Source organism: Parasteatoda tepidariorum, chromosome 10, assembly GCF_982258835.1.
Source record: "Parasteatoda tepidariorum strain Cologne lab strain chromosome 10, Ptep-v5.0, whole genome shotgun sequence".
Taxonomy (NCBI): domain Eukaryota; kingdom Metazoa; phylum Arthropoda; class Arachnida; order Araneae; family Theridiidae; genus Parasteatoda; species Parasteatoda tepidariorum.
The window spans coordinates 92,829,192-92,849,006 of NC_141764.1; the positions used below are offsets into that span (position 1 = coordinate 92,829,192).

At 29.8% G+C, this 19,815-nt stretch overlaps 1 protein-coding gene across 3 annotated transcripts in view; it reads right to left on the reverse strand.

Annotated features, from left to right (window-relative positions):
* Window positions 1–19,815, reverse strand: part of LOC107440570 (uncharacterized) — a 471,595-nt gene that overhangs the window by 24,948 nt on the left and 426,832 nt on the right. For all 3 annotated transcript variants that reach the window (XM_087153352.1, XM_087153353.1, XM_043043459.3), the window contains one exon: window positions 15,085–15,170. In XM_087153352.1, coding sequence (XP_087009478.1) covers window positions 15,085–15,170 — 86 coding nt within the window. The remainder of the gene's footprint in view (window positions 1–15,084; window positions 15,171–19,815) is intronic.

Consider the following 19,815-nt stretch of genomic DNA (forward strand, 5'->3'; position numbering starts at 1 on the left):
AAGTACTCTTTAGCAGCGAACTAAAAAAGAAACCTAAATATGAAAATAACTAAATTGAATAAAACATAGATGTCTCGACCTGATATGCCAAATAAGATGGAACGCCAAGAATATTATACGCTGGTAAACATAAATAAACATCTTCTCTCTCATCCGAATTCATGGGTGTGAAGACAGAGGTGCACCAACAAAAATTTCTTTACTGAAATTTCGCAGAAAAGCTGAAATGGTTGTCAGTTTAGGGAAGACATGCTGATCCTAGGAAGAGATACTGCTCCCCACCTTTTGGAAGTGGGGGACAGGGGAGTGCTCAATAGGTGCTTCAGCGCGTGTAAGAAGGAGCTATTAATCTAATCTCAGGTACAAAGAGGGGGATGCTGATATCAGCTTTTTTTACCCCTCCCCCCTAAGCAGAGATGTAAACATCTCAACTTGAGTTAGTGGGTTTGCATAAACAATAGAGCTGGATATTATTATTTTGAAAATTCAGTACTTGTTTAGCGCTTAGGCCTCAATTTTTTCAATAATATTGTGCAAGTTAATATTGTTTTGATATCAACTGGGAAATTATTAAAAGGGGAAGAAAAAAATTCTTGTCTGGAGATGTTTGTCTCGTTTGGAAAAATTGAAAATGAGGCATAGAGTAGAAGTGTTAAATGAAATATGGACTAGACACGAATTACTATACGGAAAAATAAATAAATGAACATTAGTTAATAAATTAAAAAGGGAATTTTAATAATTGTTATTGATAAAATATTTTCTGAATGTGTATAAATTAAAGTTAATAAAAACTTAACAAGCTGGCCATATTCTTATTGATATTGCGATAAAACTACTATTTAAATTGATCTTAGACGTAAAACTTGACTGATTTGATGGAAATAAAAAAATCTGAGTTGAGAGAAATTAAACCAAAAATTTAAAGACCACCAATAACAAGTTAGCCTGTAACAAGTTAACATATAATCTAAAACAATTCCAAGACAATCCATAATATGTTTTGGTCCATAAGTGCATTTCTCGCTGCTTTTACATTTCTATGTTTCTCTGTTTTATTTTGTTTTGGGACATGGATGAAGGCTCTTCAGTATAGAACCGAAACTATAGTGTGTCTGTTGGCTTTATATAATAATTTTAAAATAAATATTTATGAAGTATTGATATTTCGAATTATATCAAGTTGAACGATTTTTTTAAATTAAATTGTTCATTTTTTTAATTCATTCAGTCATCAGTTAAAATGAAATTTAAAGATCAAGATTAAGGATCCTAAAGCAGCGGCTCCCAATTTTTTACGACTGTGAAAATCAAAATGATTAACGTTCTTACGACGGAACCGCGACTTTATAAATAAAGCATATAAAGACAATTGTGAACGTATTAACCTATAAAATTTTATCGTATTTTGAAAATATTTAATGAGAAAAATGAAATTTTTTCACCGTTTCATAATTAATAATCTTAAATTAGATTTTGTATCCGACAGTAGAATTCACCGTCCTGGAGCTGTATCTAGTTTTGTTATGAATTTGTTTTTGGTGCTTGACATAAGTTGAAAATGAATGAAAAAGATAGTTTTTTACGCAGTAGTGAAAACTAAAAAGAACTGCTATAAAGGTTGAAAATGCAGTAGGGAAACATGCTTCTTGTTTATCAATCGAGTTATTTAATTTCGGTTTGTTAAGTGCGATTCAAGTACTGATAAAGTATTTTATAGATTCAAGTCTTTTTCATAATTTATACAGTACATTGCTATTTGAAAAATTATGCATTTTTTTTCCTTCAAAAAAATTAGCTATTTCTTTTTTCTTAGCATTTTGCTTTAAATAATATCGTAAAGGCTACCTAAATATTGAGTAAATAATGTATTATTGGATTGGATCTAAATAAAATTACAAGCTTCAAAAACGTTGGAAAAAAATTGTTTTAAAAATGTTCGAAGTTACGTGGAACACCACGTGAAAACCACTGCTCTAAAGTATAAGCAAGCCTGTAATATTTTTATAAGCAAAATTTCATCCTTTGGTGAAACATCTTTAGAAAGGTAGAGTAGTAAATACTTTGTAAAACAATCCATCACTAGAAGACAAATAAGGAGAATTCCTAGTTCGTCCCGATCTCACCTGGTGATGGCGACTGTATGCTTCTTGTCGTAAACCCTGATTGTAACTGTTTCGAGAATTACATGAATGAAAAGTCCCTGAAACCACTTCAGAGAAATCACCATAGGCACTTCCTCATGAAAGTCATCGTTTACCTGGAGCCGAACAAAGATACCGACACTTATCCACTTACAGATGGGAAAAAGTATTTCATCCGGTCAGAGGGAGATTTATAGGAAAAAATAGAATCTTTCGCTATGAGTAAAATAGTAGTATTTATTTAAACTAATGACCAAAAATAATAATCATAAGGACCTATTTATTCGTCATAATAATAATAATAACTTATTTACTGTTCTTTTTTTTTTTCAGTTTTCCTCATTAAATTTTATGGTAACATGTAAGTGGCGGAAAAAAGGAAAAAACAGATACAAAAATGTGGGAATCGAGTTTCATTAGGAAACAATGCAGGGAAAAAAAATGCATATGAAAAACGATATTTTTAAAATGAAGTAATTTTTTTTCAAAAATTGAAATAAAATTAATGATTCTTAATAAATCCTTTATTTTCGTTATCGTGTTGGCTTTCTAGAGAAAAGATATTAAAAAAAAAAAATTTGAGACTTTTTAAAAAAAAAAATTCTATTTTTTTTTTTTTTTAAAGATTTAAAGTAAATAATTTTGTTATTTCATGGAACAATACATCAAGTCGTATTAAGCGTAAAATATATGAATCATTCAACTTTCTAACGAGTTTGAAATATTTATTTTTATTTTTTAATGTCACGTGTTTTTTTTTTGTATGTCATGTGTTTTTTTAAAATCTATTTTGGCATGTCAGGGAAAACATTTTGAAAAACAAAACTTTAATAAGAGATATAACAAATTAAACAGGTCGTCTGAACCCTGTTGAATGATTCCTTAAAATTTTTATTTTTATTTTTTATTTCCTCGGTTCTAAAAAAATAAATCTCCTATATTAATTACGCAGTGAATAAACGGTTGTACAACTGGATGCAGTAAATATACGGCAGAGATCAATATTAAAAAGGAAGCAAATGTTCACACTATAAAAAATTATTTAGAATAAAATGATAAGGAAACTCTGTATCATGCATGCTTAAGTCAAGTTAGGCAGTATTTAGGGTTAGCTTACAAATTAGAATTAACTACATAAAAAATATTTACATATTAAATTTGGAAGTAATAAACAGATAGATGAATTAGCTGCGAATTTTCGTTTATGAAACTAATAAAACAAGTTTAAAAAAGTCAACCACTTTCTAAAGATTTCTTTTCTTTCTTCATCTTGAGAAGCGAAACAAATATAGCAGACAAAAAGGAAAAACATCGGCTTGTTATCTTTTTCCAAAATCGGCATACCATGTCGCGTCAAATTGTAAAGACGCGCGTTCGCGACTTCGAAGGCGACAGGTATCAGACAATCAATAACCATTTGTACTATCTTCCCATGTTTCAGGTGTCTCCTCGAAGAGGAGTCTTCTGTCTCCTCTGAGAGTCCCGTGGATTTCTAAGAAAGGCCGTTATTGTTTAAAATTGTTCTTTGGTTACTGAAATTATTTTTTTGGTTATTGATTAAAGCTATTTACTTTTAAAAATTAATATGAGTCTACTTTTTTTTCTCATTTATTTATTAATTTTTAGAATACGATGGATGGTGTTTTCAATATAAAATGTCAACTATAACAATCTCGAGCTCAATACCTGCTCTAGTTCCGGTTAGAAAGCTTGCAACTGCTTACTACATCTTATTCTGCGAGGCGATATTTTCAAACGGATAATTCTGTTTTCAATAAAAAGAAGTAAATTAGATAATTTCTGAGCTCAAATCTACCGTATTTCATAAGATATTATTGTTATTAAGTAATTCTGGTGAGTTTGAAGTGAAAGTTTGTTTTAGTTATTTATAGATATATTGTTAAAAAATGGTGGCAGGGTTGCTAGATTCTGAATAATTGGCAGTCCTGATTTATGGCCTCTTTCTATTTGTTTATTACTGTTTGTTCTTGTTGCAAGCTGTGCTCCATCTTACGTTAGTGTTAGGACCTTTAGCATTGTAAACATCAATATTGCTAGCATTGTAAACACAAGTAATAAGTAATCAAATACCATGTTTGCAAGAATCTCAAAACACAATGATCACGTTGCGAGCCAAATGGCTTTAAAAAACTACGGAAACAGTAACCTGGAAAAATAGGCAATATGGAGCTTGCAGCGTTTCCTAGTGTAGAAAACACCATCCATAGAAATGTGTGTGAAGTATATGAAAAACAGTGGAGATATAAATGGTAAAACATTCAATCATAAAATAAAATAGAATTTTTAAATATATAAAATTCATTACACTAATCTTAATTATTTTTATGATTAGAAGAAAACATCTTGTATGAATACTATTAGGATGAATTTTTAGTCGTATTAAGAATGCAGCTTTATATATGAGTTCTAAATTTCGAAAAATACGTAACTTAAAATAAGAGATTTAATTTGAAAGCAGTTGAAAAATTTTAATTTCTCATTTCAACGCAAAAGTCGAAAGTTTGTACTTTATTTTAATTAACTTTTTTTAATTTTATTTTACTTGCATGGTTGTTGATCGTTTCTTTATTTAGTAAAGAAAATTGTGAGAACTAATATTTTGATAACTACAATTCACGTAAAAGAACAAAACCGTGGGAATAAAGTATTCTTTCGCAATAAATCTTTAAACTTATAGTTCTAAGATACTATTTATATATATTTAGACACGAAACATTTGAGTTTAATTAATTGATGGAGTGAAAATAGAGGATATGATATCTGAACCTTAACCTTCCAAGCCTATCCTTGTAACGTAAAAGGAAGGACATTGACATCATTCTATCATCTTAAAAATGCCTTCAGGGTTATTAGGCTTACAGAACTTATGAACATAAGACACTATCACCCCACCAAAATATGAATTTAAGTTAATGGTATTTACTCACATCAGTTTCAGCTAGGTGTGGTTTATTTACATTCAGCTATAAAAAAAATTTAAAAAGATTATCCAGCAAAAGTTTAGTTGTTAGGTAAATACTTGCTTTATCTATAGCAGACGATTTTCGAAATAGGTTACTGGGCCGGCAGACGATACTTTCTTAGGGTCACAGCTGCATTAAAGTGAAGTGATGAAAGGGAAAAATTTTTTTAGATAGTACTTCAAAACTCGGTTAAGATAACTTTTATGAAGGTTATGGAGTACAAAAAGGAAGAGAGTTATTTATATCGAAAATATAATATATTTTGTTTTATTTTAAGAAAAACGTTTCAAAGTTATTAAGTACAACTTCAACAAAAAAGTGTTACGATTTTTGGTTGTTTTGAAAAGCTTTAACTTACAGATGTGTGCATTAACTTACGGATCCAAAAGATAAATATTTTTTGAACAGCTTTTGCGTCTTATTGTTAAATGCAAAGAGAGAGAAGGTTAGAAACTTAGTAACCAAGCTTGACTTATATTATTATTTTTGAATCGAGAACTTTCTAAACTGTTTCAAAACTTGTTTCGATCTGTTTTATTTTGCTGAATTGAAAATTATTATTCATTTTTCAATATTACTTTTAAATTTCATAACAATTTTATTTTATTTGAAAGCAAAATTATATATATATATATTAATTTTTAAATATTTTGAAATGAAATATTTATTTTAAGCTTCGTTTACAACACAATAAGTTAACTATGCCAGAATCATAATGCTTTTTTCAATAAAAAACCGATACAAACTTAAATGAAATATATTTACTAGAAAACTAATTTTTTCCCATTAAAAATAATTGTTATTTCCTTTTCGAACGAAGAATAATGAAGAAAAACGTTGAGAACCGAATTCTAAAAAAGAGATATGAGAAGAAAAAAAAAAAAAAAATAATGTTCCGTGAAGAATTAGAATTACTTCCCCACATCCCAAAAATGCCAGACTTGGGGGAGAGAGTAATAGAACACGTGGGTGTCTACGTGCAGTGAACCACGTGTTAATGTTTATCACTTTGACAGGAATAATCTCTGCAGATGATTTTGCGTCACGTAGAGTAACCTTAAAGTTATTTTTCGTTCTCAATACACCATTTATTAAATGAATTGTCTAACATTGTACCCTGTTACTTTTACAGACACTACATTTTCTATCTCAGTGATACTTTTCGAACACGCTATCTGTTAGAGCCTCTCTCTCTTCTCCCTAGATTACAACCTTAAGTAAGAATTAATTTATGGTTGGGTATTCCGGGGAATCAGACTAGTGGGGCGTTTCCAAATACAAATAATTACTTAGTTTTGTTTGTAACACAAGATCTGAAACCATTTAATGGCCTCTGTTTCACGATTTTATTTTTTAAATTTTTTTGTTGTTGTATCCATGAGCTGATTTAAGAGAGGGCATTAGACATTTGGATACGTGACCAGGACCTCACCAAATGATTTATCACAAGGTATGGGGCCTAAGGACTTGTAAATTTTCCGAATATTATTTTAGAAATTATGTTCCAGCTATTTTTAAATGTTTTAATAATTCAAATGCGGGAAAATTTCATTTTCTGTGACAGTTCCCGTACTGCTAGAAGCGAATTTTCGTACAAAGAGGTTTTAACCAGTCTTTAATGAATTCAACTGCACAACTAGGCGCTTCTTTAGAATCAAAAATAAACTTCGCACACAAGCGGTTTTTTTCAGCCCTCACAATCTCATGAGCAGATTTTGTGCCCCCCATAATGTTTATTAAAAAAAAAAAAAAAATAACTAATCAAGTACTTGAGCAAAGAGAAAGAGTTGACGGAAATGCTAATATTTCTGAAGTTGACATTCCATTTTAATAAACTGAAAATTAATCTAAATTTATTCGAACAAGGATAAAAAAAACTAATATATTCTGGTAGAACAAAACATTATCTTCCGAATGATCTAAAACAATATGTTAAAAAAATTTAATATTAAAATACAAAGAGAATTTAGTTACAAACCCGATGATTTCTCTCACTTTAAGAACTGTAGGTTCGAATTCTAAATAAACAATAGTTGAAATGACCAGAAGGTCTAGTTCTCTTTGTATATCAGAATTCTCTCAATTAATAAATCAATGAAAAGCATTTAGAATACAAACAATATGTATATTTGGTACGGGTATTGCATTTTATTTCCCTGGATTTCTGAACAAGTAATTATATATTTCCGAAATAGTTGATCCTTTTTCGAAATTTATTTCAAAATCTATGTTCTTAATTCTCCGAATAATGAAACATTTTCAATTCAATGCTTCAATGTAAAACTTGAACATCTTAAACATCTTCTTAAGTTTTATAAATCAGTCTCTGTTCCCAAATATGTTTTAAAATGGCATAATCATATTAATTAAAATCCAGGTATAAGAAATAATATAGAGCCATATGTATGATTGTATTTATTTCTTTTTCTTCAGTAGACACGCAAGTTATTTCACATTTTAACACATATACATAATATGTACATAAATTTTTTTCTCCATATCTGTCAAAGGTGGCCAGATTTGTTACTATTAGATATAGACAGGCATTACAAAAGATGTTACCTATTTCCGGGGGCTTCTCAAACTTACCAAAATAAATGAAATTTCTTTATTACTCTTAAAAAAATTAAAATTAGAAATTCCGAAATAATTATGAACAGAAAAAATTGTTTGTAAAAAATATGATTAATCTATTCTGCATTTTTTGTTTGTTCTATTAATATATTGAGAAATTAAATTGAAAGCAGTTTCATGTTTCATAGATTACAAAATAGTAACGAAAATGACAAAACAATTAATCTGAATAAAATTAAAAAATTCAATGAAAATGATAGACACAATTATAAAGCAGATGGCAGCACTAAAGAAAATAATATCAAATCATTAAAAGAGATGGCAGCACTAGAGTCAAGATTAGTTTCTTTAGAGTAAGAAAGTCGTTCAATTGAAATGAAAAGTATTCGAGGGAAAATGGAAAATTTTCGTATAGAAATATTAATATCGCAATAAATCTCTGAGAAAAAAGATTGCTATATTTCGGTGTTTAGTGACTTTGAATTGCGTTTTTAATTCTTATAAGGAAAAAAAAAAAAAAAAAAAACACGTTCTAATTTCTTTTTCGTACAGGCATAATTTGTATCATTTGGCAACGAAATGTGGGGTAAATAAAGAGAAGAAAATAAAACGTCGTTTTCTTACGATTCTGTTTGAGGTGCCTTTAAATATTGAGTAGAAAAATTGAAAATGATTTAATTCGAACAACAATTAAAATAATTCAAATACAAATAATAATAATAATAATTATTATTATTATTTTGATCCACCAACAGCAATATGCACTTTATGGGTAAAACATTTCTCTTAGTTATATTATATTACAGGTTTTATGAATCCACTGAATGTAGCAACATAGTCAAATTTCGATCATTTACAAATAAAACTTTCGTAAATCACAACAACAATGCGTTTTTAAGAATTATAGAATATAATATGGGTATTTAATTTTTTTTAAAGAAAATGTAAGTGATTATAAAATAAACTTGTAATTATCAAAACTGGCTTGTTATCGAACCTGGAGGGATGTTGTTTCACAGATTAATTTCCATAATTTACAAATCAAACTTTTATAAAGTATTTATGCTACTTTATCACAACAAATACGAGTTTTTAAGAAAAGATTCTTTGTATAGAATAGATGAGTATATTTTACGAGATCAGAAAAAATTTAGAAAACTAAACATAATAATAAAATAACCAGCAACCAGAAAAATATACTTGGCCTCGTACCTTCACTGAATGTAGTTAGATTTCAACAATTCAGAAATCAAACTTTCGTAAACTTTTCATGCATTCCCACAATAGATACGCGATTTTTTAAGAAAAATTTCTTTTTAAAGAATTAATTGTTATTTTACGTGATTAGAAAACATTGAAATAATTAAACATAATTATAAAATAACCTGAAATCATAAAAATATACATGGTCTAGTATATCTACTGAATCTAGTTAGATTTTTACAATTTTGAAATCAAACTTTGGTAAACCTTTCATACGTTCCAACAACAGATACGCGATTTTCAGAACAGGTCCTTTGTATTTTATGCGATTCGAAAACAAATTGAGATAAATAAACATAATCATAAATGAACCAGTAACCATAAAAATATACTTGATCTCGTACCTCCACTGAATGTAGTTAGATTTTAACAATTTAGAAATCAAACTTTCGTAAACCTTTCATACTCTTTACAACAACAAATACACATGTTTTCAAGAAAAAAGTTCAGTGTACAATAGATGGGCATTTTATGTAATTGGAAGTAGATTGAGACAATTACAAAATCATGTTGAAACTTTCCAAAGAGTAAAGTATGAAAGAAAAAATAAATAAACAAAGAGAAAGGCACGCGCATCAGAGATTTAAGAGGTATCATTTCAGCTTCACCGCACTCTCTGATTTTCTAAGAACCTAATTTTCACTCATCATTTTACATTCTCATCAGTAAAAGACTAGGGGGAGGGGGGTAAGAGATGATTACAAAGTTTTTGTTTTTTAACGGAACCCCCGACGAAAATTCCTCGCAAAAAGAAAATCATGCCCACCCCCGAGAATATATGCATCTTCCTCCCCTTCCAGCAGCCAACAGTCATAATTTTGTAATATATTATAACCCCCACTGTTGCCCCCCAAAAAGCCTGAGGGATATATTTTTCATCTAAGACGATCAAGAAGGTCAATAGGTGATGTATTTTTTTAAAAAAAAATTTCACGTAATTTTTTTGCTTTTTTTTATGCAGAAGGTAATCCCCCCCCCCCCTCCTTCGTTTTCTCCTTAGTAAGCGTGTATTGGCGTGCGTAGAATAAAGCATCGAGTCACGATTTATTTTAGAAGGAAATGCGGAAAAAAAAGGACAAGTCAACTGCACAATAATTTCAGAAGAGAGTTTTTATATTTCCTTAGATAATTTCATATAGTTTATAGAATATTTTTAAATGTCATTTCACCTATTTACATGTTAACTCAATTTTTTAAAATTGAGTTAAAATTTACCACTCGCGCGAGTCCATGAAATTTCACAGGGAGGTGTTCGAATATTATTCAACTTTTTTCCATGGTTTCACATATGAAACAACGCTTTAGCAAATATGATTTTTATTTTTTAATAACTTCCGTGATTTTATAGCAGTTATTTATAACTGTTAGATTAGGGTTTAACCATCTTTAATCAAGGCCTTTAATGCTAACAATAAAAACCGAACTAAGTTGTTAAACATGAAGATAATTCAACAGATTTGTGGAAATGAAAAGTGTTCTGTGATCTGATTTTCTAATGTCTGAAAAGCAACGCTGCATCATTTAAAAATAGGCAAAAATTATGAATTTCTGGGATTTTTGTTTTTAATTAGGCGAAAATATCTCACGAAATTGGGTACTTTTTTAGAAGAAAAGTTTAATAATTTTATGAACATCGAAGCTACTGGTTCATTATACAGTCTCTAGACACAGACAGTTTTTTTAAGCAAGACAATGCATGCAGTTTAAAATTAAAGATTCCATTACGAGCTTAAAACATGTAAATTGAGGGTGATTTTGCCCTCTTTTCCCTGTCAGAAAAAAACAAAAAAACAATTGCAGTCTCTCTTATTCAAAGTAATATTTTTTAATGTAATTATTTTCATAAATTACAATGAATTTTGTTTTTTGATAAAAAGAACTTAGCGTACGTACCCTTGCCTATATGAGATATATGTAACTATATCACATTCAGCAGCCAAGCAAGTTGAGATCATAAAAAACTAAAAATTGCTATTCTAATCGATATAATCTGTCAATGTCGGAAAAAAAAAACGCTTCGTAAAATTTAATAAGGAAGAAACCAGTTTTCAATGCCGAGCGAAAGAGGTTTTAATGATATTGGAAAGATTTTGAATTTTTTTTTGTACATTAAAATTAATCAAAATTTAAAAAGGAATATTTTAATAAAATGAAAATAAATAGTTTCAAATTTTTTTTCATTTACATATTTCCTAAACTTCAATGCTTTCTTCTTAATTTCATAAAATTGATCTCGCGCGGTTATGTGAAAATTTGTATTATTTGATTTTTTTTTTTAACTGATCCAGTTATTTTAAAATTTAAAAAGGAATATTTTAATAAAATAAAAATAAATAGTTTTAATATTTTTTTTGATTTACATATTTCCTAAACTTCAATGCTTTCTTTTTAATTTCATTAAATTTATTTCGCGTGATTATGTAAAAATTTGTATTATTTGATTTTTTGTTTTTTCGTTTAACTGATCCAGTTATTTTATAGCAACACGACTTCAAATGCTATTATTTTTGGAATACTCAGTAAACACTGAGAAAACGAAAGAATTGTACCGTAAAAAAACTATACATCATCACGCGCGCTAACAGAAATTTTTTTACCCCAATACGAAACTCTCTATTGAGCAAAGTGCTCTATTAGGAGCGTTGTTCACGCATTCTCCTATGGGAATGTGCAGAGACCCATTTAAAGGTGGTTTTGTTACAATCTTGTGCTATCGGTGTGATGTGTGTGTGATTGTTGAAAAAGAGATGAGAGGCAGTCATTAAGGTCAAATACGATGGAACATCAGTCTCGTTGCGAAACTGGGATTCTCTTAGTCGTTCGTAAAAAGAAATATTTCGCAGAGGAGGGTCATGTATCTGTGGTAAAATGCTCAAGCAACAAGCCAGGTGAACAACCTATGTAGCTTTGTTTTTCACCTTAATGATTATGATGCTTTTTGCTCGTATTTTCTTCTACCCCCTTTTCTTAAATGCCTCTTATATTCTGAACATGTTAATCTTAACGTGGAGTTCATGGTTAGGGAATGGTTAAAGAATGTAAAAATTTAGTCCAAGGCTTTTTGGTTAATGGTATTAGGAGAATTACGAGATCAATTGCAAAATAGCTTGCTTCATTAATTAACGATTTCTGGGAAGTTTTTTTTCCCTTTTCAGAAGAATTTAACTTTTGGTTATGATGGATTAAATCAAAAGCTGTATGGATATTCAAAGAGATGAGTTTTTTTTTTTTTTTTTTTTTTAAAATCTTAATGATATTTTCGTGAGCTAGAGTAAATTAGCTTTAAAATCTATACGTTGCATTGGTAAAAAATAAGAAAATTTACCAATTGGTTCATTTAGCCATTTTATTTAAGAATAAAGTTAATAAAGTGAATATCAATGAAAAATTACGACATAGAGAATGTTTGCCCAATTAGGATGAAATGTACTATTTTGAGACAAATACACGAAACAGAAAATCAAGATAGCATGCAATTCCTCTGCATTGATTGCTGGTTCGGAGAACCACTGATAGTTAAATAAACCATACTAACTAACTTAACCATTAATAGTTTATTTTCAGGTGGTACCTGAGTCGTATACCGGAGTGGGGGGGCGAAGGCAAAATTAACTTTAAAATTTATACGTTGCATTGGTATAAATTAAAAAAAAATCAATAATGTATCTATACATCCATTTTTTTAAAAAAAAAGTTAATAAAGTAAATATATAAATAAAAAAATTACGACATAGAAAATGTTTTCACCATTATGATGAAATGTGCTATTTTGTGACAAAAACACGAAATAGAAATCAAAACAACATCCCTTTTTCATCGATTGCTGGTTTGGAGAACCATTGATAGTTTATTTTAAGGTGGTTCGAGTTGTATACCGAAGTAACGTTGGAAGGCGATGGAGGCAAGTTAGGGCAGTATACATTTTCATTGACGTAATGTAGGAATACAGCAAAGCTGAGATGATTTACTGCAGAATATCTGATAAGAATGTACGCCTTCCAATGATAGTTCGAATCCTAGTTATGGCTGGTCGATATGAATTCCGCATCCGGCTTGCACCGACTACAGTGCTGACGTAAAATATCCTCATTGGCAGACGGATCATGGGTTAGAGTCCCCTTGCCGTCAGGCTAACCGTGGGAGGTTCTCACGATCTTCCTCTCAATGTAAAGCAAATGCAGGTCAGTTCCATCAAACAATCCTCTACGAAGACAAAATTTCTCCCAATACTTGATCCAGGAGTTCTTCTGGATTGGGTTCAAAATTACAAGACTACGGAGTTGAACATTAGTAGTCGTAAACCCCCAAAATAGGGTCGGCTGTTCAACGACGATTATAAAATAAAGTATAAAATAAGATATGAATGTAAAAAGACTCAAGAGCATCAAAATGAGCCGATGTGACCGAAGTAGAAAGAATTTTGGCGTTGTTGAAATAAATTTATTCCCAGCATCCAACAACAATCGATAGGCACCATTTTAAAAATTAGAATTTAATTAACATATTATTTATTATTTTAATAATTTTTGAACACTCAATCATAAGATAGAAAACGTACTGAATAACTCCATAAAGTGAAATGAAAAAGAACTACTGCAGGAAGAGAGTTAACCATTCATGAAAAGTGTCATATAAGAGCTGAGTTTTGAACAACAAGTGATATGTGCAATTTTAAAAATTAGAATTTGATTAATATATTATTTATTATTTTAATTATTTTTAAACACTCAATCTTATAGATAGAGAACGTACTGAATAACTCCATAAAATGAAGTGAAAAAGAACTATCGCAGGAAGAGAGTTAACCATTCATGAAAAGTGTCATATTAAGAGCTGAGTGGACAGGATCCGTTGTACAGAAGAACAATACTAAATTAAAAGCTTCCTTTTCAAGAATAGGCGTAAATAATTCTTCTGGAATGAAATTTTCACTCATTCATGAAACTGTGACCAACAGGATATCGCCATAGTAGTCACTTTCTTCAATTGAATTTCAGATTCGCGTGGAGGTACAAAGCGAAGAGACAAAAAAGCAACGTCAGATACGTATGGTTGGTTCTTTTATATAGTGCAAAAAAACAGGGCCACATTTTTCCTTAAAAATAATGCCGAGATATGTATGTTACGAGAGTGAAAGTTATTCAAGCAAATCTTGAACGCTCCAGTTTTTTTTTCACTGTTATTCGAAGAAAATTTAATTTTCCCTTTCCTACAACACTTTCCACCTTATTCTTTTCCCCATTCAAATGATGACATCAAAAATCTGTTAACAATATAGTTGATAGCAATGTCGATCATTTAATTAGCGGACGAAAAGCGTGAAGGCATGCTTGCTTGGAACCTATTAATAGGGTCTATAAAACGATCAAGCAATTTTTCTTTTCCGTACCAGGAAATTTTTTCTTAAAAAAATTAACGGCAATTGGCAAAAATTAACCTAACTTTAATAGTTGAAATTTATCAGATTGTCACGTTGACTATTTTGAGGTAATAATTTTTTTAATAACTTTTTTCAAAAGTAATAAGCAATTAAAATTCTTTTTTATTGGTTGACTTCATTAATATTTAATATTTTCCTGAAAAAATTAACGGCAATTTTCAAAAATGAACCTAATTTCGATGTTTGAAATTTATCAGATTGTTACGCTATTTTGAGGTAATCAGTCTTTTTAAAATAATTTTGTTCGAAGGTAAAAAGCATTTAAAATTCTATATTATAGGTGAACTTAATTATTGCTTTACAGGAAGTTCAGAAATTTATAAAATTATAAGCAGTTGCCTTCAGAGATTTGGCAGTTTGATTTGGTCGTTGCATTCACGCCTAAAATGAAACGTTCTGTTTTTATCTTTATGTTTTTCGAAATTTAAAGAAGTGGATAAAAAAAACAGAGTAGTTTTAGAGATAAAAACTTTTATTATTTTAATGGTTTAGATTATTGTAAAAAATAAGTGGGGTTGTTTTTATCCTGCCGAACGATAAAAGAGCGGAAGGATAACAACAAAAAATTTTAAAAAGTTTGTGAAATCATTAATATTTAGGATGTTAAATCATATAACTGTTTTCCTTTTCAATATGTTTTTTGTTCGATTTTTATTTAATAGTTTGAGTATTTACTTACATTTCACCGTTGGTTTTTGACTTCCCCGGTAATGCCCTTTGTATTTTAGATGCAGCGGATGACTTGGATCGCATCAAACCTTTTCTCTAAAAAGGAAAAAAAAAATGAAACATAAATATAACTCATTGTAAAATACAATTTACAATTTTTAGTATAAAATAAGTTGAGAAACAAGCATATCACACTTAGAACAACGATGATGTAACTCAAAATTTACTAATTTTTAGTATAAAATAAGTTGAGAAATAAGCATATCACACTTAGAACAACTACGACATAACTCAAAATTTACTAATTTGTAAATGGTAAGAGAAGTAAAATGAAATGGTACGTTACATTGTGCATTTCATTATAAGATGGTGGGTTCAATAAAAAGTTGAGTCATGATTATCAATCATGTCACAACACGATTTTATAATGTGATTTGAATTCGATCATACTCTGAACGATACTGACACAACTTAAAATTTAATAATTTGTAACTGTGTAAAATGTAATACATCTTTCATTGCTTTCATTGTATGTTACATTATAATTGCATTGTGCAGTTTAAATTTCATCGTGGGTCCATTCGACGCTGCTAACCGAAATTCCAATAAGTACTATATAAGGTTTGAGTCATAATTATGAATCGTGTCAAAACACGATTTGATAACGTGATCTGATTTTGAAACATTAGACATTGCTATTAATTAAATTAATCAGAAACTACATGGTTTATACATGGTTTATAAATTTTGGTTTATAAATCTACATGGTTTATACATGGTTTATAAATTTTGGTTTATAAATCTACATGGTTTAAAATTTTGAAAATTTTTATAACTCATGGTTAACAAAGATATAAATTAATGTTTATGCAATGCAAAAATATAAATAAATTTTTATACTTGCTTCTTATTTTTCTTCATTTTAGAAATGAACCTTATAATATTTACAGTATTTTGAGAAATACATAAAAAGTAATGTCTTACATTAGTAATATCAACAACTTTTTTAATCATTTAAAGTTTTAATTTTTTTTAAAAAAATGGCCACATGTTTTAAAAAGTGACCACTCTTAAAAATGCTATAACCGGCCTCTGACCAGTAGCAAAATTTTCTAATTTTACCCTGCTTAGTGAACAATTATGCATTAAAAAAAAGAAAACATAAAAAAAGAATGCCTTTAAATCTAGAAATATGTAATTAGGTGATTCAAGTGAAATATTTAATTACATCTCTTCAGTGTAGGGCTCTTTAAACACCTTGGTATCAAAACCCAAAGTCAAAACTAGCTCTTTATTGTAACAGGTGTTTTCTGTTTGAAAAATGAAGTATTTGTCTCCTAAACCGACTGTCAATCGCGTGAAAGTGATCGAGACTAAACACGTGTGGGATTATTTTCATATCTCGATTTGAAAACAAACTATCGAAAATTCAAGCAGAAATATTTTTCAAACCGACAATGGCCTTGATAGAGCCGATGCCTACGGAATATCCAGCCTACTTACACGCCAAACAGCATGCTTCCAATGCGAAGGACACGCCAGAATGTCAGGTTATGCATAAAACTTGGTGTTATTGATACAGGTGTGTGCATAACACTTCTTGAACGTCCAAGCACGTAAGTATGTTCAAGCTCCCGTTCACAGTGTCTGGCTGGGTGCCAGATTTGGAGGGAAATAAACCATTCAATATACAACTACTAGAACATGATGAAATGCAAACAACACATTTTTTAAAATTAGCAACCTCATGGTGAACAACAGTCACTATTTCACTTTAGTGTAAAGTTTCACAACTAAAATGATCAAAATTTTTAATTTCTCGAATGTGTTTTAAAGTAAAGCTGAATAAATGTCACTTATCGCAGAGAAATCCATTATTTAACATACAGTTGTACGAGAATGAGTAATAACCATTTTAAAAGTTGTTTAAATTTGTGGAAACTTTCACAACTGAAATTATCAGAAATTTTAATTAATGTTTGAATATAAATCTGTGTTCAAATAAAACTGAATGACATAGTTATTAATTGAACATGGATCAGTACGGTTCAATAAAATCTCAGGAGTTACAAATAAATAAAAATTGGGAACAATTTTTCTTTTTTCTTTTTTGTTGCTTGTTTTTTTGACGAATCTTGAAAATTTTAAATCAGCAATTTATTTTTCTCCCCAAGTTACAATTTTTTTTAAAAATGGCATTTGTAGTCCAATTTTTTGAGGAACTGCGCAGGTTTTAAAACGTTATATACAACAGGGGGTGGCGTAAATGTTGCAACAAACTTATAGAAGAGATAGGATTAAGATTGCGTAGGAACCCATTCCCGGAAATGTCGTCATACGCCGTTTGGGGAGGTTTCCAATTATGAACAGTTTCTTGTGAGCATTTTCTGAATAGGTCATAATAAAGAAGTGCCCCTAGCCGCGTACGATGACATTTTTGGCCAGGGATTCCTATGCACTTTTCATCCTAATGATGTTTCGTAAATTTCGACAAAAAATTGGACTAAAAATTTAATTAAAAAAATCAGTGGGTTTTAGGAGTAAAACTAATTTCAGATTTGAAATCCCCACACTCGAATTTAGGCAAGTTCAAGTATTTGTAAAAAATTCAACAAAAAATTTCGTCCTCAATTATATGTATTACTTTGGTCCAAATTAATGCTTACATTAGAGCATTGTCATAAGATTATAAATGTCTAAGCAATGATCACATAAATTTGCAGCTTACTGGAGAAGAAAGCGTCGGAGTTTTCTTTATTGAAAAGCTATACAATTATACCTAAAACACTTATGATTTTTAATAAAGTTGTATTTTTCCCAAACAAATTTTGAATGCGTAAATAAAAAATATTATATGTATGTTTTTTGTTTATATTATGTGATATTTATGTTCACTGTTTTATTATTTATTAATTGTATAAATCAAATTGAATATAAATATTTCATAATTTTTTCATTGGATTGTTTTCAACTGAATGGTCCGAGACCCAGAATCGATTATGATTATATTATGCCAATCTTGAATATAATTACAATTCATGCTCAAGGTAAGGAAATCAACCGGTGTTGTACACCATGTCTGACAATAAAATAAGACATGTAAAGGTCACTTGGGTATCCATGTTTGTTACAAAAAGATAAACTCCCGGATAAGACTCCCTTTTAGTTGGTGAAAAACTGAAAGCCAGATAAATTTGATGTGATAAGTTTTATACTAGGGAGCAGTTTAGTTGTGCGTAAAATAAAAATTTGCACTTGAAATGAAATGTAAAGGTACACATATTTATCGCAAAAAGATAAACCCCTTGATAAGACTCCCTTGTAGTTGAAAGAAAAACTGAAAGCGAGATAAAATTTATGTGATGAGTTTAACACTAGGAAATAGTTTAGTTACATGTAAAGGTTGTACATAGAAAATGTGTGGTATTTGAACTAAATACCCTTTAAAAGCTTTTCATTATTTTCTAAGATACTTTTTCTTATGCGTCAATATTAACGAAAAAGGAAATTAGAAATACGTGAAAATAATGAGCAATCTATCATGCGATGCATACATTAGGATTACTTGATTGTTGTCAAGCTTTTCCCATTGTCCACTTCCTTGAACTTAATTGGTGACAACTGAGTGAAAAGAAAAGTGAAATCGTAATCTGTCGACGTGCTAATAGTCTCAAAAAATCAATCCCTTTCTTCCGACTACTGATTAGTCACAATGACGGCTATGGACAATCGCGCAATTAAGAGTTATAAAGATAAGAGTTGCACAAAAGAGCGAAAGTCACAAGGAATGTGAGAGTACCTGACAATGAATGTTGTAGCAGCTGTCCGATTTTGTAAGCGTATTACATATTTTACGAAAATGGAAAGAGAAGTTCGTACACTGCAAGAAATTTCTCAGAAAAAAATGGTTAAAAAACAATTTATTTAATTGTACTTTGACCACGTTCAACTAAAGTAGTCAAATAACCGTAAAAAGATGGTTTCCAAAACTATTAAGTGTGAGAAAAATAGTTTATTGACCGTTTTCACCAAATACGGTTAAAACAACTAGAATTTTATCCACGCCAACTACGGCCACCTTATGAAGCCACTTAGTTCCTTGCAGCTAGGTACATATTGTAGCCGAACTTGCCAATATCATGACTGGGGGTTCGAAACCCAGCTTCAGCGCTACTATATTTCTTTCATTTTTCTTAACGCACGAAGAATTTTCTTGCGCTACTCAATTCCTGCCCTCCAATGGCCGGTTGAATTTAATTTTTTCGGTTTTGGAATCAGTTGTAATTGATTTCAAACTTGTATAGTTTTGTTTTTACGGATTTTAATAACACTGATTGTAAACTGTTTCAAAACAGTAAAGTAAAAGAAATGTTCCAAACCGTAAATTTTATGGTTAACAGGATGGACAGATTAGTGTCGGTTATTTTACCGTAATTTTAGAATGAAAATTTCAACAGTGTATATTGGTTGTATTGGAATATACAAAATAACTGTTTTTGTTTTCACAATTAATTGTTTTTTTTAATAATAACCTATAAAATTGTAAACATAAGGTTTCCTTGCTCTACTCAAATCCTGCCCTCCAATGTCCGGTTAAATTTAATTTTTACGGTTTTGAAATCATGCCTGTTGCAAATGATTTCAAACTTGTATAGTTTCGAATTCACAGATTTCGAATCATACTAATTGTAAACTGTTTCAAAACCGTAAAAGAAAAGAAATGTTCCAAACCGTAAACTTT